A 24,971-nucleotide genomic window follows, 5' to 3' on the forward strand; every position below is an offset into this window, starting at 1 on the left:
TAAAAATTAACCACTCAAAGTTCAAGAGTGCCATTTCAGTTACTGTATAGGTCTGTGCATGTAGATTTCCTCTACTAAAACATTTTCCTGAGAGATCTTTTGCATAAGACCACATCAATCAAAAAGTTCCCAACACAAAAATGCATATACTATACTCTACAATTCTATCCTATATAAAACATAGTAATAATCTTATGAAGTCAAAATTTGTCAACATATTAACCAGTTGCAGGCACAGCTTGAGTTCAGTGTTCTCAATTGCCATCCGCCAGTTGTTTTTGTAAACTAGAAGACACGGGAGAAAACAGTGTTAGTGCTTTTCGGAAAACTCACGTTCTCCATAAACAGACAATTTCCACTGCTGAAGATGACAACTTCTAAAACAGCACTTCTACGTGCTTGAAGCAATCAACAGTAATTTCAAAATAGGGAAAAACATTTCAATTTCTTAAGCAAATTAGTTGCTTACACGGACAGTATGCCTCACTTTAATGAGGCTGATTTCAGCCTAGGAGAAATCTCAAGTCCAAGAGACTTCTTTTGCATAGGTCCAGGATCTGCCCCAGCCCAGAAAAGTCAAGTATTATTTAACAGGCTACAGCAGTTTGAAAAGCAACGACCGCCGGGCAGGACCCTCACCTTTCCAGGTACTCCTTGACATTGTCGTAGCCGTAGAACTTGGCCAAATGGATGAGCATGCCAGTGGCACAGCGCCCGTCCCGCCGACGGCAGTAGCTGCAGTTGCACACCCCGCGACAAGGAGGACAGATCCAGGCCTGCAAGGGGGTGAATGTGGGAGGGGGATTAAAGGCAAGCCATGAGGAAGGTTACACCCACCGCCCTGTTCCTCAGACAGACAGGAGTATGGCTTCCTTACTGCGTGACTGTTCAGGGCAAGGTTTTAAAAGCCTGAATCAGCCAGCCAACCAACCTTGTTACCACTTTCCAAATTCCACAGGATTAAGTACTACCCTGTTTGCTTGAATACTTCTTACTCTGAAGACTCAGGCTCTCTGATTTGCTCAGTATTAATTTAAAATAAACTAAAGGCATCTGTAATGCCTAATGATAACTCACTCTATGTTAGGCTGACTGTAGTGAACTCCCCAGAAAAAAGATGGGTACCCACTGTGACAAGTTTCTTTGGCTCTGCCTGCTGGCATAGCATGATTCCTGGGACTACATTACCCAGCACATACATGAAGTCAGGCATCTCCCAGCTGCTCAGCAACTGAACAGAGATGCAGGTGCCAACAGCCTGCATTACGGTATAGTGAGCATTGCCATGCTGGGCCAGCACATTGGAGCCATTAGTTCTTCACTGTCCTTCAAAAGAGCCCAGAAACCCATTTCTAAAGCAGAGGTGGGGCAGAGAAGGTAGAGAACAAGCTGAGCACAAAGAGAGCCATTCTGCTGAGAGGTCTTCGCATACCCACATGCCTCCTTCTCTGGCAGCAGCCTGTGCTCTCTCCTTAATCAGTGTCTCAGGGGACAATGGAGAAAATGGAACCAACCCTAAGACTTTTAGGTATCCTTCTTTTTTCTCATATTTAAAAATTAGAATCTAAAACAAGGAACCTGCTTTGCATGCCGTTACTGAGAGCATTAATGAAAAGGGTATGTTTTGGTATTTTTCTGAAAGGGGACAGATTCCTTTTCTTACAAGTCTCTCATGCTTTCCCTCCACAATCTGGTAAGGAAGTGCACCTTCAAAGCCTGAAGGCTGATGGATTGTAACCCAGGTCCGCCACCTTCCACTTGAGTTCCAACAAGATCAGTGTCAGTTGTAACAGTACTACAGATCTTCTAATGGCAAAAGCTTTGAACAGCATGTTATCACAAGCGTATACTCATACTCGTCATGGCTTACTAACAAAACAGTGGTCATTACACTTTCTTTTCAAGCCCAAAAAACAATACTTACTGGATCAAGCAGTGCTGATTTCACATCTTCCCCATACCGATTTCGAAGACATGGTCCACAAAACTGTCCCCTTACTCCTCCACATCCTTGGTTGCGACAGATTGTCTTTGTATCAATTGTCTTTTGTCGACATTGGTGGCAAGTACTACCCTAAAGTTGGAGAGGAGGAGACACGTGTATGATGCACATCTTAAATGCCTGCTGATGAACTTTCCTACTGTATCTGCTGATAGCAAAGCACAAACTTCAAACCAAAGTCAAATTCAGCAATGAAAATTTTAGTAAGAACCGTAAGTTCTATTACTATGACAAATCTATCGTTATCTGGAGAGATGCTAGGAAGTTTACAAAGGCAGTGCCCAGCCTCAGTTGCACTAGGAGTCTCAAACTACATGAACCTCATGTCACAGTTCTGATCCCTTCCTCTATCTAGGAAAAAGCTAAAACTATTCAGAAAATGACCTTCTGACTTACCTCTACAAATACAATGAAGCATTAAATATATAGTAAGCTGATGATGTAGATATTTATGGACAATTAATAATAGCCAAATCCAGCGAAGGAAAAGAGGAGTTCCATCAAGAGCTTTGGAAACTAGCCAACCCATACAGAAATGTCATTTCCAGGGGGTACAAGGAGCAGCAGGGATTACTATTATTTAATAGTTCAACCACCACCACTTACATTAAGTGAGAATGAGAAATAAAAGGGATGCCAACACTTAGCAGTGGTGAGTCATAGCTTTAGCAAATTCCACTTAATAGCTCTATGGCAAGAAAGCAGTTCTTTGCAGAAGCAAAACATTGGTGGGGCGTATCAACCAGCATGGGCAAGCCCATGGAAGCCTGTCAAAGCTCTGAACTTGTGCTTGTGTAATCTAATAATGCAGAGCTGCACTCTCCAGAACCTCAGGAAAGCATATCTTTCAGCAAACACCACATGAACTATTCAGAGACTTTCAAGTGCATGGACGCACTAAAAAACAGCAGCCACTTACAAGAACTTTGTCATAGATTTTGTCTTTAACAGTGATTGCAACGTTGTCCAAGTCATCCTCAGTAATATCCTCTACTGGACGGCGAGATGAATACTTTGATGATCTCCTCCTTTTTCGCACTCCACAATCCCCCTGCTAAACAAACTCATCTCAACACCTTTTGTCTGGTGTGGTGAAGACTCTGTCACCACACTTGGTGACAAATTCTTTCACTTATAATGCATATGCAGTCTAGAGGGGGCAGACTACAGGCTCATGGACCACTGGAAAACAGGGAACAGAGTTGGGTTTCCATCCAAATTGTCACCACCTTTTTCTCTCCCTCTCCTCCCTAATCTTTTCTCTGCTCCATTTATTACTTATTCTATGTATTCTTCCTTCTCATCATTGCTACTTTTATTCCCATAAATCCCCAACACGTTTTTTTGCTACCTCCTGTTCTTTGCAGTCCCTGTCCCCCCCACTGTAACTCTTTATACTCCATTTCTTCCCTTTCAAGGATCTATAACCATCTGCCTTCCCTTGCTTTTATTCCTTCAATCTCCTATCATGCTCTGTTACTGCTTTCTCCAATGACAATCTCTAACAGCCTGCAAAAAAACCTTTACTGAAATTTTAGGTTAGTCCTGCCATACCCAGTCCTTTCTTATTATCACGTTTGTTATTTGGAAGAGAGACCTCCAACCACTATTAAGTGCTCTTTTTTCCTTTCCAAATATCATTCTCTTTGACCCCTATTCTTGTACAAGTCTCATCTGATTCTTAGCCTTCCCCCTATCCCACTCTTAATATCTCGTTTTTCCTTCACCCTAGATCAACTCCGTTCTCTCCAAAATAGTCATTTACCAGCCCAGGTTCTCATTCAGCACTACTTCACTTTTTTTAATAGCCAAGTTCCCTCTATAATGATGCGACTATGCCCAGCACTCATTCCTACAAGCAGAACTGGGATCCAGTGCAGATGCAAACTTAAAGAATCTTCCTCATAAAGGCTATGCAGTAAATATAACCAAGACAAATGACCACCATAAGCTAAGGAAGAAAAATAAACAGATTTGAAAAAAACAGATTTAAAAAAAAACCCAGATTTTTAAAAACCCCCAGATTTAAAAAGTAAAAAACACAAAACAAAACATATTTTTTAAAAAAACATATTTTTTAAAAAAAACAGGGAAGAATAAAACCTGCAACTTCTGGAATGGCTGGCCAGTACATCACCAGTTTGTTGGTACCGATTCCCTTCATTCATTCTCAGTTAAGCTATATAACTCCTATCTTCCCTCTGCTATTTCCAGAGAAGGGTTTTTGCTAATTTTTTCTGAGCCTTAAGATAGAGAAGATCTGCTTTGTCACCTCCATCCGCCCCACTGCCTTGCCACTTGAAGGCCTTCTACATTGTGGGCTCTAATAATTTTCAGATAATAAATAACAGACACCATAAGTAAACTGCCTTGTTTCTTTTGAACAAAGTGGGTCACAAACAGAGCCCAGTTAACCAATGAAAGATGGGGCAGGAAGGCCTCAACACAACTTCTTCTGTAGTTAATCCTAAACTAAAGGTTCTCATTGACTTTCTGTAGGATGTGTTGACCAACAATTTGGATGTTTCCTAATCCCTGACTACTGGAGATATCAAAGTCTGGCAAATACCACACTGAGTCTCTTCTTTAAGAGGTTTTGTTGTCTGTAACTACGGAAGTGTTCTGCAAACTTGACAGCCGACGCAGTAAATTTTTCCAAGGCAAATTTCTCAGGTGGACGAGCATTTCTGGTTGGGTTCATGCGACGTGCTATCTGGCCTTCAGAAAATGTCCTCCTTGGGATTTTCTTCTGTTTCTGGAAAGATAAGAAGATTCCAGTAACTGTCCTTTCAGTTACGTTTGTAGTGTTAAACCCGAGAAATGACTTGAAAATGTCTGTACCACACTTGTACTATCATGAATTAATCTGTTCTTCTCCCACTCCTTATTTGGTAAGCCAAAAATTACCGATTTCTAGCATTAAGTGTTCTCCCTACACGCTATACCTTTTTGCTCCTTTTAAAACACCACACCTTCACAGTCAAATTCTATTACAATTAACATCAGAGAACTATACCAAAATTTTATGTATGGCATATTAAGGTAGAAGCTAGCTCTCACTGTTCTTCAGTAGCTCAATGTTCACATTTTCACACAATCTGAATAAACCTTCAAGGAATAATCCAAATTCTAGATGATTTTCTTTTACATTTTTTAAATTGAAAGGGCATTAATAAGCTGCTTCTCTTACTTCCAAATTCCTAAGACCTGGAAATTAGTAGGAGGCACAAGATGCCCTCTTCATATTGTCACACCTGCCAATTACTGTGTGACTGAATTCATGCAACAGAAGCCCTGCATGGACAACTACCATAAAGGCAGCTACTAAATCTGACAGTGTAAACAAGATGTAGGAAGCAAGTCTGCTTGCTACCATGCACTTTAGTTATTTCCTTCAGAAGTGAAAGGCACATTACAAGGAGACAGGCTGGAAGTCAAAAACCATGCAGCTGAGGTAACCAGAATACTCCTGATGCCTTCCCCCTTCCTCAACTAAAGACACTAAATAAAAGTAGCAGGCTTATGTATGTATTCAAAGGATGTTTAAGTTTCTATAGCATTTAACTAGAGTTAGCAAGGTTCCAGCCTCTCAAAGACTGTATAATTCAGCTTCACCTTTTCCCCTGACAGCTACCACACCAGCATTTCTACATGGGCTTCCCAAAGACATGGCCCTTCAATTTTTCCTCAGATCTCTTCAGTTTAATATACATGTGGAAAAATATCACTCTATGAGAATCTAGAGGGGTTGACAGTTCTCTGTTTCTAGCCAAGAAAAGTCAGTTGAAATAACTACAGTATCATCCCGGGTTCATGTTGAAGTGGTAATCAGCATTTAATCAGCATTGCTCTGCTGGGAAGTGTGGATTTTAAAAGAAAAGCCTGCAAGAGGGAAATTAACAGGATCTAAACTCAAAGGAAAGCAACTACTCTTTCCTTATTCCCACATACACAGACATTTGTCTAGCATCTCAACAGTATTTCTAGGGCAAAAACTATAAAGAAGCATCTCATCTAGGCCTCTGTATTTCTTCATAAATTATAAAATTCCATTTTCTCATGTAACCTCTGGTACTTAAATACTAACCAATACGAAATCTATATAAATAAAGTGACCAACCAAAGAAAACCAGAACAAAACTTAGTGAAAGTGTTTCATCAGGAAACATATTAATCCTAAGTCTTGCAAAAACAGCTGTCACCTCTAGCCAGCATCGGAGACTTACCGAAGGAGTCAAGGTGGGTGTTTTCACTGGGAACAGGTCAGGTATGGAATTCAGTTCTGCCAGCAACTGGGCAAGCTGCAATCAACAGTGATGCCACATTGAAAACTCACTGCAAACAAGCAACACCCATCATCCACTCTTCATACGCACTCCACATTATACCTAAACACATTAAGTTTCAGTGCATGAAACTTTTCTGCAGGCACTTTATTTAAGTGGGGCTCATAAAAGGGATTCATTTACCCCTGAATAAGCAAAAGTCTGCAGGCAGTACTAATTTCTAATTTCCAGTAAGAATTAATGGGAATTATGAATTAGCCAGAATTATATCCAATCTTGCCAAAACAGCACTGAAGCACATTGCAACATGGTGACGATACCTATGACCGATAACAAGAAATTCACAGTTCATATGACAGAAGGGAGAAAAGGAGGACAAGGTGCCCTTGGCCAGAAGGCTGTAAGATGTTCCCTGTGGGCTATTTTACTGAACGACTGCTGATACACCTGTGCTTTTTTGCCAGGGAACTCAGAGCGTTCCCTTAAGCAGTGACATTGCAGGAGGGAAACTTCGCTCATCGTTTTTCAGTGGTCCTTGGCAGCAATGACTAAGAACATCCCTTTTTCAATCATGACAGCTAGTGCAGATTTCACAAACGCTGCAAACCACAGCCAGTAATTCTACGTACCAATTGCTTTGTGCAGATACACAGTGATATCAGTACACACTCATTTGCAAAGTCATAAAACAACTAAGCCCCACTGACATTCCCCTAACCATGGCGTATGCAGTATCAGAAGCACTTCAGCAGGACAATCTGCTGCACCATGTAGGAGATGTCCTGGAGGCACCTTTCAACAGAAGCAGTGGCTGACAGGTCAAAAAAAAATACTGACCTGTTCTGGAAGGCCAGTATGAGGCTATCTTCTGAAAAGCCAGCAATAGCTTGCTAGCTGCCTCTGAGACCGCCACAACAATCATGACATTAAAAGCTGGATACAGCATTTCTCAGGAAATACTTCAGCGTGGCACTCATTAATAGCCATTTTATGTCATTACAGTACCACAACTAGGATGCCAATGAATTTCACAATAGTTGAACTAGAAGGAAGAGCGGAAGGTGGAAGAGCAGCAAGACCAACACAACAGCAGTGAGAATACAAGTCAGATCAGAAACACAGGTATAGAACTAAAGCAAGTTTTTACGTGGGAGCTGCAGGTCCATGCAGCCAAGAGCTGTACTTGAGCCCCAAGACTGCTTGGTAGCTGCAACTTTGCCTGCAATACAGTAAAACTGAAGGAGCCACTGAGGACCCAACATCAACTTGGATTTGCACTGCGGTGTGCTTATTAAGCGAGCTGGTGGAATTTTGGACAACAGAGGAAAAAGGGAACGATTGGTGTCTCTCTTTTCTGCACCTACACGCGCGCACACACACACACACTTGCAGTAGTTATTTAGCAAAGCATTAACTGTAAACTTCACATCCCACACAATCGAAAAATTACATTTATCATAGATTCATAGAATAGCTCGGATTGGAAGAGACCTTTAAAGGTCATCTAGTCCAAACCCCCTGCAGTAAACAGGGACAACTTCAACTAGATTAAGTTGCTCAGAGCCCCGTGAATCAGCCTGACCTTGAATGTTTCCACAGATGGGGCATCCACAGCTTCTCTGGGCAACCTGTTCCAGTGTTTTACCACCCTCATGGTGAACAATTTCTTCCTCATACCTAGTCTGAATCTACCCTCTTAATTTAAAACCATTACCCCTTGTCGTATCGCAACAGGTCCTACTCTAAAGTTTGTCCTCGTCTTTATCTTAAAGGCCTCTTTTAAGTACTGGAAGGCTGCTATAAGGTCTCCCCGGAGCCTTCTCTTCTCCGGGCTGAACAATCCCAACTCTGTCAGCCTTTCTCCATAGAAGAGGTGCTCCAGCCCTCTGATCGTTTTTGTGACCCTCCTCTGGAGTCTCTCCAACAGCTCCATGTCCTTCTTGTGTTGGGGGCTCCAGAGCTGAATGCAGTACTCCAGGTGGGGTCTCATGAGAGCAGAGTAGAGGGGCAGAATCACCTCCCTTGACCTGCTGGCCACGCTTCTTTGGATGCAGCCCAGGATACGGTTGGCTTTCTGGGCTGCAAGTGCTCATTGCCGGCTCGTGTCCAGCTTTTCATTCACCAGTACCCCCCGGTACTTCTCAGGGCTGCTCTCAATCCCTTCATCCCCCAGCCTGTATTGATACCAGGAACTGCCCTGACCCAGGTGCAGGACCTTGCACTTGGCCTTGTTGAACCTCATGAGGTTCACGTGGGCCCAATTCTCAAGCTTGTCCAGGTCCCTCTGGATGGCAGCCCATCCCTCAGGCATGTCAACCACACCATTCAGCTTGGTGTCATCTGCAAACTTGCTGAGGGTGCACTCAATCCCACTATGTCATTGATGAAGATATTAAACAGTACTGGTCCCAATACAGACCCCTGAGGGACACCAGCTGTCATGCTTATCATCCTTAGCAGTTTTTAGTTGGCTTTCCAATCAGTAACTGCAGCAGATCTATCAGACACAAATGAAAAGTAGAAATTCTACTCTGCAAATGACACTACAAACCACCTGAAGGGACCATGAACATTTTGACATGTTCTGAATACAAGACTGCAACTTGGGAATCTGTAACTTTGTTCACATCCACACACAAAATGCATGGTTCAACTCTGGTATTAAACTTCAGCAGGCTAGTCCTACTTGAGGCTATTTTAGGGGTAAATGCCCAAGTGCTGATGGTCCTCTTGGATTTTCCCAAATTAGAAAAATTCAAACACAAACCATCATGAGATTTTCCCAAAGTTCCAGCATAGCACCAGCAGGGACATTGACATTCAAGTGTGCTGAAGCTAACTACTGAGATGTAAATGTCAGGGAACGAAGCACTGCTCATAAGTCTTACCATGGCTTTATTTTCCTGAATATTCATGGCTCTCTTAAGCAGAGCGCTGGAACTTTCCTCCTGTGTTTCTTTAATGTCTTCTTCAGACTCTGAAGCAGAGCCCTCGAGTTTGTCCCACCGCTTGCAGTTTATTTCTTTTGAAAGAGGTGTGAGGGATTCATTGTCCTTTGGAGGTAAGTTAGAAAGAGCCTGTTCAGGCACTTTTTTCTCAGATGACTTTCTGGTGGGAAACTGCAAGGCAACACGAAGGCCAAAGCTTCTTCTCTTGGGGGAAACTTTCTTTTTTGCCTCTTCTTCCACATCTTGCTCACTACCCAATAAACTATTGCGTTCTTCATCACTCAAGTCCGACTCCGTCACCTAGCGGCAGGAAGAATCCCATGTTACAATATTGGCTGTTACACAAGAAAAGTCATTTTTAAATCACTAATTCTAGGCAGCAGTCTCACCAACCAAAAGCACTGCCATAAATTCACCTAAATCAATAAAATTTTAAAAGTTCACAGTACATGATGTCTCTCTGTGCAGAGACCAACACAAAATCTACATATTAATATTGTCTGGGATACAAACACAGCTGTCTTCAGAGGAACAATTTTGCCCAGCAGCCAGTCTGCAAGCAGCGGAAGAAGTTCTCATTTCCAATGTGTTACATTAAATAAAGCTTTTTTTCTCTTTAAGATAACATCTTTTTCTTCAGCATGAAGAAAGAACATCATGGTGTATCAGAAACACTCTACTAGAAGATGAGATTTACACAAAGAGATGGGAAAAAAAAACAAGTCAACATATACATTCACACATAGGTGACTGCCTTTACCAGAACTCCTCTCGTCTTCACATCCACCTCACTTGAAGCGAAGCCTTCAAACGATTCCGTTTCAGAGTCAGTGTCTTCAGTGAAAATCCTCTGCAGTTCTTCAGTGTGGTATCTGGACTGAAATCGAACCCCCTGTAAAAATACCAGCCAGCAGGTGTGAGAGACAGTCAGACACAGCTGTGAGCCACAACAAACAGGTTCTGCAGTTCACGCAGGTACCAGCTACATGGCATACAAAGTGGAAGCACTTCACAGGCAAAGCCTGTTGACAGAGAAAAAGCAGAAGGCGTTCAGAGTTTCAGCACTGAGTTATTTTAACTTAGCACTTAGGACTTTTTTTCCTCATTTTGAGCACAAGGCTTTAACTGAGCTGCTTCTTGAGGGGGAAACTTTTTCTTCCCCTCTTCCTCCTCTTCTTCACTACTACCCAATTCTTATTTGGTTTATTCTTATAAACTCTCAGTTTTCTTATGTGTAAATTATCACGTTGTTGTGTATGTTTTCTTCCAGATGTAAAAAAGTAGGCCTTGAATGGCTTTGTATCGAAGAAAGTACAAACTACAACCACAGTTAAGAAAGAGCCCTCCTTTTCACTTAGTGGTGGAAACCACACTCTCCTCTGGGCTTGCTGCAGCAGTGCTCCTGGAGATGGAGCCTGCTCCTTCTCACACCGCTACACCCTCACCCAAGTGACAGATACCAACACAAAACCACAGAGCTCTGAACAGCCTCACTAACATCCCTCCACCTTCCCACCGCTCAACTGTTTTCGTGCTGCCGTTTATCATTCAAACGTTCTAAAGTAGACAGACCCCAAATTTCTGCCTACAGGCGAGGACGCAAAAAGCCCACAAAAAATAAAGTAAGATCTCATTAAAACACTCTTCACGATATGCACGTTACATACCAATTAAACACAATGCATTTTCTAAATCAGACATGTACTTCCATACTTCTAATCAGAATTAGTAGAAGACCATCTGTCAACTTCTCCCTGTTCATCTCCTGAAAGACTCGTTCATGGTGGGAATGTAACCCATGTTCACAGCACACCTGCCTCTTGAAAAGTCGGCAACACTCACTTAAGTTGGTTTCCCCAATTTTCCTCTGCTATTTCTTCCTCCCACACGAGATACAAAAATGACCTGTCATACAATGCACTTGCTAAGTATCTTTATTCTTCCTTTCAATTCCCTCCCTTCTCTGACTTTAATTACATACTTCTTTACGTTAAGATAATATCTGGTGAAAAACAGATACAATAGATGAGTGGAAAAACTTACAGGGGAATGGGAGGGGGGAGCTACTGCATATGCTGTTTCTTTACACTTAACATCTCCTACAAATTATTATGGGTAATTGGAATGAGTTTTCTCTGAGCAAAATTATTCTTTTGTTGATAGCTAAAGTGCAGCTGCTCGAGAAAGGAACAAACACAATAGGGAAGTTGCTTTAACGTTAAATTGCGTTTTTTCGAGGGAAGCTGTAGTTTTTATGCATTCTGTGTTTTCATGAAATTCCACAATGAAGGTTAGGGGGGAGGCAATAAGCTGTTTGTTAGCTAAAGTGACTAAAAATACTATGAAGAACTGTCTACACAAGGTAAAATATGCATGAGGGATACCTACAGGAGAAATGGCTGAAACTCAGCAGAAGTGCAGAGATTATGGGAGTAGGATTGCAGAAAGCCCTGAGGAAAAGCAGGCACGCAGAAGTCACTACTTCTTAATGTCTTTGTGCATCAGCATCCAGGGAAACACCTGATACACTAACATCCTGTTCTCCACCCTGGCAGGGCAGCTGCCTTGCCTCCTCTCCCAACTACTGCAGTGTTTTTCTGAACTTCCCATCATTTTGCTCTTCACACCAAAACCTTTTAGTTTCCAGCACAAGCGCCTATGGTCTTTCTCAGCAATGGTGGTGTTTGGCATCATAAATGGATGGAACCAGGATAAAAAGGATCATGGTTTTATTGTACCATTGAGTGGTAAAGGAGTTAAACTCAATACTGATGGAGACTTAAAATAATTCTCAGCCCAAGGGAGACACAGGAATGGTGAGGAAGGCTGCAGTGCCAGCTGTAAATTTGGAACAAGTCTCACTGGGACTCCCAGTAACACATGCTATGTTAGCAGTACCTAGCTCTTCCAGAGTATTTTTCATCAGAGGAGTTTAAAATGCTTAGCAGCAAAGATGATTATCATAATTTCTGTCTCACAAGTTGGGAAACCAAGGCAGAGAGAAGTAAAGTAAAGTGCCTGCAGTCCCCAAGCCGGCAGCCAAAGCAGAACCTCAGGCTCCCTCTCCTCCTCCTCCTCCATCACCATCACCACCACCTCTCCTTGTTGATCCACACAAAGCCACAGATAGAAGAGTAAGAAACATGATGATGAAGCAATGTAAAGCCAAGTATATTTTGTTAATTTTAAGCTGCTTTCTCCATAGGAAAAAACCGAAAAGGAGGGAGAAAAGGTAAAGGAAAAGGAGGGAGAAAAGGTAAAGGAAAAGGAGGGAGAAAAGGTAAAGGAAAAGGAGGGAGAAAAGGTAAAGGAAAAGGAGGGAGAAAAGGTAAAGGAAAAGGAGGGAGAAAAGGTAAAGGAAAAGGAGGGAGAAAAGGTAAAGGAAAAGGAGGGAGAAAAGGTAAAGGAAAAGGAGGGAGAAAAGGTAAAGGAAAAGGAGGGAGAAAAGGTAAAAGGAAATTAATGGAATGGAGGGACCCTTTTGAAAGCACAGCTGACAAGGGTATCTTTTAGTACATTAGCCCCTATCTATCGAGTATATAGTTACAAGCTTCTAAAAGACTATAACCTAAATTTTCTGGCGGCCAAGAGAGCACACCAGTTCTCCTCCTTTCTTGTGAATTCAGCTGGTACCTCCAACTACCAAGTCAGAGAATGAAAAACATCAAAAATCATTACACTGATCCAAGCTACTTCACCATTAAGAGAGCAGAGAACCAGCAAATCTCACCATCGAAGCAGAGGCTGGTGGTTTCTATGGATCACCACCACTAAAACAGCAGTTTTAGTGCAGAAAAAGCACTAATATAAATTAGTGCAGAAACGGCACTGATACACATTTCTGGAAGAAATACCTTGAAGTCTGCATACTCTCAAAACCCATCTATTACCATGCATTTCACCTGTCTTTTGTACCCAGAGCACACCAGCCCAGGATGCTAATTCTCTCTCTCTCCCATTTGCTTCACTTACCTACTTCACTTAAACTCACCTTCTAATGAAACCCATTTTCCTTATATTATGAAAGTTTTTAAAAGCAACCATCAGAACCTAAAAAGGATAACAAGTTTATTTACATTTATTTTTAACATGAGGAGAGCAGATTGTGGGTTTTGCTGCGAGTTATGGCTCGTGCAGCCTTGACACAAGCCCAGAGGACTACTGCACCAAATGAACGCAATTGGGCCACAGCAATCCATCCATTCCTACCTTTTTTCCTGACTCCTGGGAATCAAAATTAGCAGAGCTGTCCTCTGACAACAATCTCTGTCTGGAAGCATCATCTTGAAAGCCCATAAAATCTTCATGGTCACTGGGGGCATTAAAAATGTCAACCACTTCCTTGGGTATCTGTTTCTGATTCAAAACAAGACAGAAGATACGAGTCAGACACACCGACTTAACAGGAAAATTCAAATTGGCAGCAGTCCAACTTATTTTTCTACTCCTATGCAAGTACAAATTTGTATCACAAAATATGCTATGTGTGGAAAAACTGTACCTCATTTAGCTAAACACCAGGAAATTCTGTACGGGCCACTTTAATCCCTAAACAGGGACTCCAGATTTGGGGCTAGGGAGGAGATGCAATGTGCAACGGTGGCTCAGAGGTGAGGAACGCACCTCCCAATACAACCCAATGCTGAACAAGTACACAGAGCCTTATCATCAGATGGGACAGCAGTACTGTAACATATTTTATCCAAAAGTAAAAGCAATGCAGCTCATTCCCCTTCGTCAGTCCCACCACACGGCTTTTTCCGTGACACTCAGTAAGAAAGTGAAAACCCGTTTCAACCGTGTCTCATTAGCCAGAAACCCACGAGGTAGGCTGCCAGGAGGGAGCCCTGCCAAGGGCAGGCAGCAGCACCTTCTGAGGTGACCAAGGTCACAACGTCGAGAAGTCTGGTCCCAGCAGGGAAGGAGACCTGTACCACCACAGGTAACCATGCCCCCCTGCCATGTACTTCACCAGGCACTTTGGACAAGCCTCTCCATGCGACAGCCCAGTAAGGACGCTTCCAGACAGCTCTAACCTAGGCTGCTTTAGGATTTAACGTGTGGAAGGACGTGATGAACAGATCCAGCCTTAGAAACCGAGGCAAGACAGCATTTTGCCAAGTTTCTGAACATGGTTTTACTCGTCCCAGTACCATTTGCAAAACCATTCTGCTTGGGGAGAAAAAAATTTGCATCACCCACCAGCACTTGGACATTTATCTTCTGCATCCCCAAGACCACACGTTCACAACATGCATGCAACTCTTCCTTGAAGCAAGCCTCCCTGCTGTTTGCTGTGATAAAGCCACACGTGGATTTCCCACTCCTCTCATTAACTCTCAGGAACGCGAGATCAACAGTTGCCTGGTGAGAGGGGCCAGTTCCTTGCCCGAACAAGGATGTCTCCAGCCCTGAACATTCAAGAGAACATCTCTGAGGTGAACTCCAGAACTGAGAGCAGCCTGCCCTTGTCCACTGTCATAGACAACCAAGTTGCTCCCACAGGACCCCATATAATGATTATTTTTTATTATTTTATCTTTTTTTTTTTCAATTTATTTGTGCCAAGGCAAATGCCCCAAAGGAGTCTTGTTCTCCAAAAATCATGTTGCTGACAAAATTCCACTTCCATTAAAAAAGCAAGCAGCACCTTGACCAAAGCTTCACTCTCTGAAATAAGCTACAGTAGTGGGCATACATGGGATTAATTTTATTATTCTTGCTCTGCTTTTATAAAGCTGATGCAGACCAAAGCAAAACTCATCTACTGTTGCTTCAGCAAGAGCAGAATTCACCTCAAACAACCTACCCTTGCAGGCACATAACGGCACGAGCCGACGCACTGCTGCAGATGTTGTGCTGTCCATATTGGGACCCCTTTGGATATTCCCTCACCTCCTACAATGAAAAGCCAGGATCTGGCTCCGCTGCTGTGGCGGAATTCACTCAGTACAGAGCAGCTTTAAAAACGAAGCATTAAGCATTTTAATGGAAAAGCACACGAGGAACTGTGAGGCTCGTTGCTATGAATAAATTGCTTCCAGGAGCCGCTGCATTAGTTCTTGTGCTATTGTAGAGCTGAGTTAGCCACTGCTGTGATTACTGTATGCCTAACTCATTTCTTCTTCTTAGTCTTACTGCTGCATCTGCACTAGAGGAGCTGTTATAAGGGTGTAATTACTGATTTTGAAAAAGGGAAAAAAAAAAATTCTTCCCCAGTAGAAGACCTTTTTTGATCTTTATGCATTCCCAAATACTAAGGTACTGATTTAAGTAACTTTCTGCAGAACTTCAAAGGTTTTTAGCTTGTGACTTCCTCCCCATAGCCTGACTACGAAGAATCCCATTCAGTCATCGATGAGTTCCCATTTCACTGAAAGGGCTTACGCTCCTAACAGAGAACACCTGACACACACAAGGTTGTCCAGGTAAGTTGTAGATGTCCCATCCCTGGCAGTGTTCAAGGCCAGGCTGGATGAAGCTTTGAGCAACCTGATCTAAGGGAAGGTGTCCCTGCCCATCATAAGGCAGTTGGAACTACATGATCTTTAAGGTCCCTTCCAACCCAAAATGTTTTATGATTCTATGACATACTCCAGGAGTTTAAAGAGAGCACCCTCACGACCAAGTTCGCTCATCGCCAGTGTTTCTACACCTGAAATCCAGTATTTCTACACCTGAAGAAAAGAAATCACAAGTCAAGTTTATTCCCAGCAGAAGTCCATCAGCAGACAGACATCAAAGATGAGCTTGCACTGAACACCTCTGCATGATGGGTTGGTTCTCCATTATTTATTGTGTAGTCCTGGAAGCCACAGACACTTCCATTTTTAACTTTCAATTAAAATACATTCAGAAATTGATTTATAATCCACGTCAGAGCCTAACATTTTAACTGTCAACAACGAAGCATACACCAAGAAGGAACAAACATCAAAATATTAATCTATTCTAAACACTTGAAAGATGCAGACACTACGAGAGAGGATCTTTTTGCCACTAAACCTCTAAAAAAGGCAGGAAGGCGGAGAGGTGATGAACGTTTCGAATTTGCTTAGGGAAAATATTTCAACTTGAAAAAAACACAGGTTCAGACACAATGGCCTGCTGAAATGTTGCAGAGATGCGAGAAAATACCAGTTACAAAAAGTAAACTACCGAAAATCTAGTAAAAGCTGGAAATAATTCACAGCTGCTGAAAAAGTCAAAGTCTTATTTCTAGTAGGAAATGTTGTACCTGTTGAGCTCAGTTATTTTTGCACATAAAATACACTTACTTGTCTAAAACACCCAGAAGGTACTTTTCAAAAGCAGCAGAAAAACATTCCCCACTACGAACAGCAAACAATCCATCCACTGCCAGAATAACCAACCCTAGCTATGTTTTTTCAACAAAAGATCAAAGTTCAAGGTATTCCCAGCTCTCAGCTTCCCCTTCTCTGAATGTGACAAAACACCGCCAGCACACCCAAGAGCGCACCTGAATTTGTCAGGTTGTGCAGAGGAGAGTCACCATACCTGTGGAACCGGGAACAGCAGCTCCCATGCACCAGGGCTGGCACATCTGTCACCAGAGGCCAAGGGTGACAGATGGAAAACGAGGTCAGGAAGGATATCAGACCTGTTTTGGTGATGCTCCTGCACTCGCCATGCGAGTGATGGGAAAAGTAAGGCACTCGAGGTCCCCACCAGTCGAAACAACATTTTCCCAAGTGCCATCCCCACAAATTCCACCTGCCATGTCAGACAAGGAGAAAAAGAAGAGCCTGGAGTGAGATGTTTCACTTTCCATATCAACAGGAAGAATTCTTATGTCTCAAGTGACAATACCAGAGCCCAAACAGATGGAACTCGCCCTTCGCGGCCCTGTGGGCACACCCCCAGCTGCAGCGGGAAGCGTCACAGTTATTTCCACACCACTGTCAATCATATTTAGTGTTTTTAAGAGATATTTGTACGTATCACTTTCACTGCCAATTGTCGCACTTCGCTGATGACGATGTATCAGGAGAACGAACCTACTGCGTAAGAAAGCAAGGCTAGGTGTAATTCCCTATATTTGCTTCTACCACAGGAAAATAAAAATAAAAATCAGTTGGGCTGTCTTCCCCTCATTCAAGTTTGCACAACATATGGACATTCCTCTTTGAAGCAGAGGACAGATAATTTCAGCAACATTCAAACTTGCTGCTTATTCATTTCAGTCAAACTGAAATAATCCCAGTTTAATCTCAAAGCATACTCAAACAAACCAAACTTGGGCAAAGTCACACCTTCAACTCACGCTCCTGGCTTGTCCTGGGCTTAGTACACAGCAAGCCCAAGGCACACCGCCCCAGGGCTTGCAGGCACTGGATTTGGCTCGTAGCCCCGAAATAACAACCGCAGAGGGAAACACTCCAAGGCTGACAATTATGGGCAGCGCTACAAGAACACAGGGCCCCAGCCAGAATGACGATGGGTGCCAAACCAAAAACCCCAAACTATTTACAAGTTGAGATTTTGGTCTTTCCACTGGAATCATGGCTTTGTACAAAAGCTTAAATTTAAACATCGTACAAACGCGTGAAAGACATGGAAGGCAGAGAGAGGCAAAGTCACGTACTATGGCGTAGAAGAATCACACAACTAGACACACAGTCAACAGAACTGTCAACTCCATCCAACCAGCCTGAAACTCAAGGGCGACAACGAAAACTAGAAAGACCAGGGAGATCCCAGAAGATCACTGCAATTTCTCAACAGCATCAGAGGACAAAAACCTGCAACCTTCTGGACGGTGAAGTATACTCGTGGCAACAGGGTGAAAGGCAAGAGAGTGTTCAGAGAAAAGAAGGAACAAGTGATAAAATGAGCAGTCATCACATAGTTTTACGATCTTCACAGGGATACTTTGATTCCACCAAAGGTGAAGATGGATTATGCCTGAGCCTGTAAAACTGTCACAGCAGCAATTTCTGGGACTTTCAGTGTGGTTCTCTCTGCACATAAAAAAAAGTTATGGTAATTTTCATCCCAGTCAACCTACTGCTAAACCCAAGTACTCCATGAAATTTTAGTAAATTCAGCTATTTTCAAAACAGTCCGGTTTCTACCTTGCTTTCTTTCAACTGATAAACAAATAAGCTAAAAATCCATCAAGCTACTTTATCCTAAAATAAAAGAATTCTCAACTATCATAATCACATGGCGAGTCATTTAAAACGTTACCTTCCATAGACAATATCTACCAGGAAACTATCCTCTACTTTTCAAGAATGCTGATAGCAATGTGAATAGCAGCATGGCAGCGTATGAACACAGTCCAAATGCCCTGACAACTGCTGCTGTCTCTTCTGCAATATCCAATCTCTCACTGATCCAAACAGCATTAACAGCTATTTCTGAATTAATTCTGCTTAATTCAAGAGCATGCCTTTCATCTGCGGTAGTGCTTATCACCTTCCGAGCCCCAGTGTTCCAAGCAAAACGCTTTTTGTACAACGCCACAAGAATGCAACGCATCCACTCTTCGTGTCTGGACTGCTGGCGTCCAGGCTTTTTGGGTGCAAAAGCTGTGTCAGCCATCCCCCCTTTAACAAGCTCCATGTACTGAAATCGCCATGCGACGATCTGTTAAATCAGACCTGGGGATGAGAAACGGAACTGCAGGTCTCGAGATTCAAAACTACTTTGTCCTGCTGACTTCCTTGGCAGTTGCTCTCAATGGGGGCACGTACCCGCTCACGAGCTAATTTACCAGTCAGCAGATGATCCGTGACTTCAGAGACAAGGAAACCCACCCCACCACGTCCTTCTGGCTCAGCCAGGACTGAACCCACTGCTCACCAGCATGTCACAAAGAGGAGCAAGAGCCAGCAGAAGGCCTTGCTCAGCCAAAACCAAACTCCCATGAGAGACAGACCAGACTACATCCTTCTCCCCTTTGCTGAGCCTTAAAAGAAAGGTCATGAACACTCTCTGAGCCGTGCAGCAGAAAGGCGACTAGCAGACAGCAAGAGCCTCTCCTTAGAGCTCCAGAGCTGAGAAGTGCCATTCACTTCTATCGCACCGTATCAATCAGGATTCTCCCAAACAGTTTTACAGTCCCTCCATCTCCACTCTTGTCAATGGAGAGCTGGAGGCCATATAGAGGTGGAAGGTTTCCAAAGTCTCCAAGAGGACAGAGGTCCTGACAAATGTTCCAGTGTTTCTACAACCCTTCTGGTTCCACAGCAACTCATGGAACTCCCTGACCTTTCAGCAGCAAGAGCTGACCAAGATGCTGACTTTCTCCTCGCTCCCTTCCACCACCTGGGAGAGACTCATCCTACCACCGCTCAAGGCTTGAACCTCACAAGGAGTCTGATGCATCCAGGCAAATGCCGGGCTTGGACCAGAACGCAGAGGGATGCGCCGGATCAAAGCTCGCCCACGTTTGCCCCTAAGCCTCCAGCCTTACAAATACCCACACGCACTGAGATTCAAATATATTTGTGACATCGCAGCATTTCAACAACAACAACAAAAAAGGGAGATAATTTTAAAAAAAGAAAAAATTAGCTATTCTCATGAAACAGAAACTTAATTAATTAACAAAGCTCCTCCCCAATAAGCCACGCAGAGCCCATCAGCCCAAATTAGGGACACTGCAAGACCCAGCACTGCTGGAGTTCGTCCCCAAACTGCTTCCACCCCCCACCTCACCACCCCTCCCCCGACCCCCCGCCTCCCCGGCGCTTTGCAACCCCGGGGCCGCCGCGCCACGTGGAGGGCGCCCGGCGGGACCGCGCCGCGCTCGCCGGGCCATTGTGCACCGGGCACGGGTTGCGGGGGTGGAAGCACGGCGGCGGCGGCGCGGGGCGATCGGAAGAGCTGCCCGCCGCTGTCGGCGGCGCCGATCCCGGCGCCGCCGACAGCGGCGGGCAGCTCTTCCGATCGCCCCGCGCCACGGTCAGCGGACAAAGGCCGCTGCTAACCCCGGGAAGGCGGAAAGCAACCGAGCCGGCGCCCTTCCCTCACGGCCGGGCCTTACCCGCCCGCTCCGTTCGGTAAACGGGCCGCCTCACCTTGCCGGGCCCCGCCGCTGTTGCCGCCGCCGCCACCCCCCGCCGCCGGCGCCGTCGGCCGCGCCGCACCATGGCGCGAGGAGCCGCGCGCGCCCGCGCGCGCTACCGCGCGAGGGGGGAGGAGGAGGAGAAGGAGGAGGGAGGGAGGGAGGAGCTGGGGGCGGTGGCGGGGTGGAGCCGCCCGGCGGCGGCGGGAACGGCGGGATGGGGAAGGGGCACGGGCACCGGCACCCCGTGTGGCCCGGTCGGGATGGGGAACGGGAGTCAGGGTTGGCCCGCGCAGCTCCTGGGCCTGCGGTTCGGGCGGGGGGCAGCGGGTGCTTCCCGCCCTCCCCGGGTCGGCATCCAGCGTCTTCGGTTTTTTCCTACGCACCGCAGCAGCGGTTAGTCGGAAAGGAGCAGTCTCGCCTGGGGGAACAGGCTTTCCTCCTCCAAATAATTTACAATGTTTACTTAACGCGGTACAGGTGTGAAGTGTACAACTTTTGAAATATTATTAAAAAAAAAAAAAGGAAAATGGAGATGATGGAACTCTGAATGCTTCATGGGAGCGTTCCCGAGTTGACTGCCCTTGACGTAACCGTGCAAGCGAAATCCGAAGGTGAAAGCGATGGGAAGCAGAGCTGGTTTCTTCCATCAGCGAGTCAAGAGTTCAAATTTCAAAATAAATCCAATTAGAGAAAACCAGAGGGAAAAATGGGAACGTATCCATTTTTAAAGTATTTTTCCTGCAAGCGATTTCCTGGTTTATTATATTCTTCCTATCTTCAGCTAGCAGGAAGATAAATGAACACAAAGACATGGAAGCTATTCTACTACTTTCCTCTGAATAACCTGCATTCCTTGACTAAGAGGTTTAATTTGTAGTAAAAATTTAAATTCTTTGTGTCCCTTTATTAATCAAGGGGGGTGGTACTAGATTAGGCACTTTATTTTATGAGTACTCAGTAATTCAGTGAGAAAGAGACCTTTGAGCAGAGACGTGCTCCCAAAGATGGCTGATGGAGTGGGGTGGAGATCCATGCTCAGCTTCCCCCTGTCTTGCTGACACCAGGAATCTTCACTTGTTCAACACAACATGAAACAGGTCCAGCAGAATTCTATTGAGATGGTATCTTCCTGCTGCAGCTTTGGCAATGGAATGGTGCGCTTTCCAATATGGTCGTAATTAAGTTAACTCTTGTGTTGAGGACACATTTTATACAGTTCCCTTCCCTTTTCCCATTCTTGCACCTGAACATTTCTCCCTTGGTGGGCCTGAGAAGCATCCTCCATCTTGGCAGTACTGCAGGCGCACGCGTCCTCTGATAGGGCTGTTGCCAACTGCTCATCGTCCATCTCAGCAGGATGGCCTCTGCAGGTGGCTCACAGGTGAAGAGCCCTCTCGGAATCAGTAGTGAAATACCTTTGGTGTTTGCAGTGCCACAAAATAAATGAGTCTTTACTGTTCTTTCTCTGGCATTTGAGAAAATAGGAGTACACTCAATGACTATGTGTCTGAACTGGGGGATGCCAGGATAAGGTCTGGGGTCATGTTCCACACCCAAGTTTCTGTCTAGTAGCATGTGGATGAGCTTCAATGGGCCCTCTAGTCTGGATAGTTGGACCAGGACAGCAAGAAATTCACTTGCCCACGTTATCTGAATGAAATAAGCGCATGATAACTGTCTTTATAGTTTTTGCATTGATAAAAGCAAATCAGATGAAACAACTGTTTTTCTGTAGCTTGCCTTCAAACCTGTCCTGGTTTTGACTGGGACAGAGTTAGTTTTTCTTTTTAGCAGATAGAAGAGCTCTGTGTTTTGGTTTTAGTATGGGATTCGCTATGAGAAGAATGTTGATAGAGTTGAGCATTGAGAGAGTTGGGGCTGTTCAGCCTGGAGAAGAGAAGGCTCCGGGATGATCTTATTGCAGCCTTCCGGTACCTAAAGGGGGCCTGCAGGAAAGCTGGAGAGGGACTTTTGACAAGGGCATGTAGGGATAGGACAAGGGGTAATGGCTTTAAACTGAAAGAGGGCAGATTTAGGTTAGATATAAGGAAGAAATTCTTCACTCTGAGGGTGATGAGGCACTGGAACAGGTTGCCCAGAGAAGTTGTAGATGCCCCATCCCTGGAAGTGTTCAAGGCCAGGTTGGATGAGGCTTTGAGCAACCTGGTGTAGTGGAGGGTGTCCCTGCCCATGGCAGGGAGGTTGGAACTAGATGATCTTTGAGGTCCCTTCCAACCCTAATCATTCTATGATTCTATGATTCTATAGTGCACTGATGTTTGTAGTTGGCACTGAGACCTCAAGGACTTTTCGGCTTGCCGTGTTCTTGCTGGTGTGCAGGAGCACAACAGGCTGGGGGGGAGCATGGCCAGGACAGAGGGTCCACGACTGCCCTTATGGTTTGAATTTAGGATTGAGGGCCAAATTGGCCAAATAAGTATTCCATACCATGCAGCGCCCTGCCCAGTATATAGATGACTGTTGACTGGAAAGAAGGGCATTTGCTCTTCTGGGAGCTCTCCCAGTCTCTCAGTCTCTCAAAGTGCTCTCTCTCTCTCTCTCATTCTCTTTTCAGGCCTCTCACTTGTTCAGAATTGCAGTGTCGGGACTTGCCTGTTTTGGGATTGTTTGCTGAGATGGGACAGGCGTTGGTCACCAGGTGGTGAGCAATTACACTGTGCATCACTTGTTTGTATACATTATCATCATACATATATATATTCATCTATTACTATTATGGTTATTACTTATATATTCGTATTATTATTAAATTGTTCTTATCTCAACCCACAAGTCTCCTTCCCTTTCCACCTTTAATTCTCTTCCCCATTCTCTGGAGGTGGGGGAGGGTGAGCCAGCGGCTGTGTGGCATTTAGTTGCCAGCCAGGCTAAACCACAACAAAACCCAACTGAATTGCTATGTTAAAATTAAATTCAGATTGTTTTGATTATTTTAATACTTTCTGAATGCAATTCAGTTAAATGGTATATGTACATTTTAAATTAGGGGAGAGATCCGAAATGCATTGTGCAGTCTGCCTATATGAGTTCCCCAGTCTGATTTTAAATACTGAACTGTAAATGTTGACTTACAGTAAAAGTCAGCGAAAAGTAAAATTCGTGTAGAAAAGTGAAGGACAGATGAAAAATTGCCTTTTTCTGCTCCTCTCTGAACAGCCTCCCTAAAATTTGGAAGAAGAGCCTCACTGTGTACCATAGTATCTGATCCTCAGTGTAACACATGGTGGACTACCCGTTTAAGTGCCTCCAAGCCTTTATATTCCAGCCATATGGAGAGTATTTGTTAGAAGTGAATGTGAGGAAAGTAGTTACATGCAAACAAAGAACCTTTTAGCCAAAGCAGGCCATTTAAATACTGGTTTGCATTGCAATATCTGCTATAGAGGCACCTGCGGTTGTCACTCAGGCTGCAGAAATAAGAAGCTTTGGGAATGAGATGGGGAGGATGGAATTCAGTAGAAGACAAAATGCGGGAATTATGTATAATATCAGCAAAATTGAAATGCGGACTTCTTAAAATACGAAAGAATAAAGATCTCTTGTGTGATATGTTCCTGAAAGACATGTATTTTGTGTATTCCACTGCTGACCCCGGGTTTGGTTCTTTCACTTGTCCCCGACAGTCTACATATGAAGCACTTCATTTGTTAAAAGCTGTCAAGATGCTATCTTGGATTGCGAACAGCGGATTTGAAATGACTGTGTTGACTGTCCTGTGCTAAATTAGGGTGAATAAAATTGCATTCCGTTACAATAGAGATGTGCAGCTATTATGCTGTTACAAATACATTATGAACCGCTTGATAATATCTTGTGCTATTTTATGCAATTTGTTGCTTTGTTTCTCTTTTTTTCTGTTAACATTCCACTTCATTTTGTACGTTCACAATCATTCTCCTTCCCAGCATTTTCAAGCCCTTCATGTCAGCTATTGCTCTTTATGTTGCTCTATTAGAAGTGGGGTTTTCTAAAATGTTGCTAGTTTCATTTTTCTGCAGCTGTACCTCAAATACTTGTCAGTGTGGATTTTCCATCACTGAATTCCTGCCCATATTCTTTACCTCTTTTCGTATTACTTCAAAGTTTGTTTTTCTAACCTCCAATAGCTTTTGTGTTATTTCCTTGTCAGTAGGATCTCATCGGCTGCTCAGATGAGGTTCAGCTGGATTCCAGGTACTCTTCAACTTTAGCCTTTTATATTAATCCTGAATTACTTTGCAACAACTGGGTCCAGAATAGCTTCTGACCTTGCTCATCATCCCATGAAAGCATTGCTGATAATGTCTCAGTCCAGGTCTTTAGACTCCTAAACTATACAATGAAACTCCTATGTTCTGTCTTGGGCTCGATGTGACCCTTATAATCAGACTATAACTTTCCAAACAAAACTGGAGGAATTATGAGCTGCTTAGAATATGTATCAGGTACAGCAGATCCATCAGTTTACGTGGACCATCATGCTAACACACTGATGCATGTTAGTGTGTTACCAGATGGAATTACCAGATGGAACCACCATTTCTCTGAAGTGGCCTTGAAAATGCAAAATTTGTTTTCCATTAGTTTTGAATGAACAAATACCACTCTAGGTTATAATTCTGAACTTTAATGCTGTGAATTTACCAAGGTGGATAAACATTAAAATCAATCCTCACTTCTGAGCTCTGTTTTCACTG

General features: G+C 43.9%; 1 protein-coding gene across 2 annotated transcripts; it reads right to left on the bottom strand.

The window, feature by feature from the left end:
- Positions 1–254: 254 nt before the first annotated feature.
- On the bottom strand, positions 255–20,371 carry CDCA7L (cell division cycle associated 7 like). Of its 2 annotated transcripts, none has more exons than XM_086614947.1 (10): positions 20,285–20,371; positions 13,446–13,592; positions 9,997–10,128; positions 9,177–9,536; positions 6,229–6,303; positions 4,572–4,757; positions 2,922–3,056; positions 1,925–2,074; positions 640–776; positions 255–285 (listed from the first exon to the last, which is right to left on the bottom strand). In XM_086614947.1, exons 1-10 carry the CDS (start codon positions 20,354–20,356, stop codon positions 255–257), a joined length of 1,425 nt encoding a protein of 474 aa, XP_086471073.1. In that variant the 5' UTR covers positions 20,357–20,371. The 2 variants fall into 2 exon arrangements, with proteins under 2 accessions (XP_086471073.1, XP_086471072.1); XM_086614946.1 differs by having other exon boundaries at positions 9,997–10,113; positions 20,273–20,356.
- Positions 20,372–24,971: the final 4,600 nt, after the last annotated feature.

Source organism: Tauraco erythrolophus, chromosome 7 (assembly GCF_009769465.1).
Source record: "Tauraco erythrolophus isolate bTauEry1 chromosome 7, bTauEry1.pri, whole genome shotgun sequence".
NCBI classification, from domain to species: Eukaryota; Metazoa; Chordata; class Aves; order Musophagiformes; family Musophagidae; genus Tauraco; species Tauraco erythrolophus.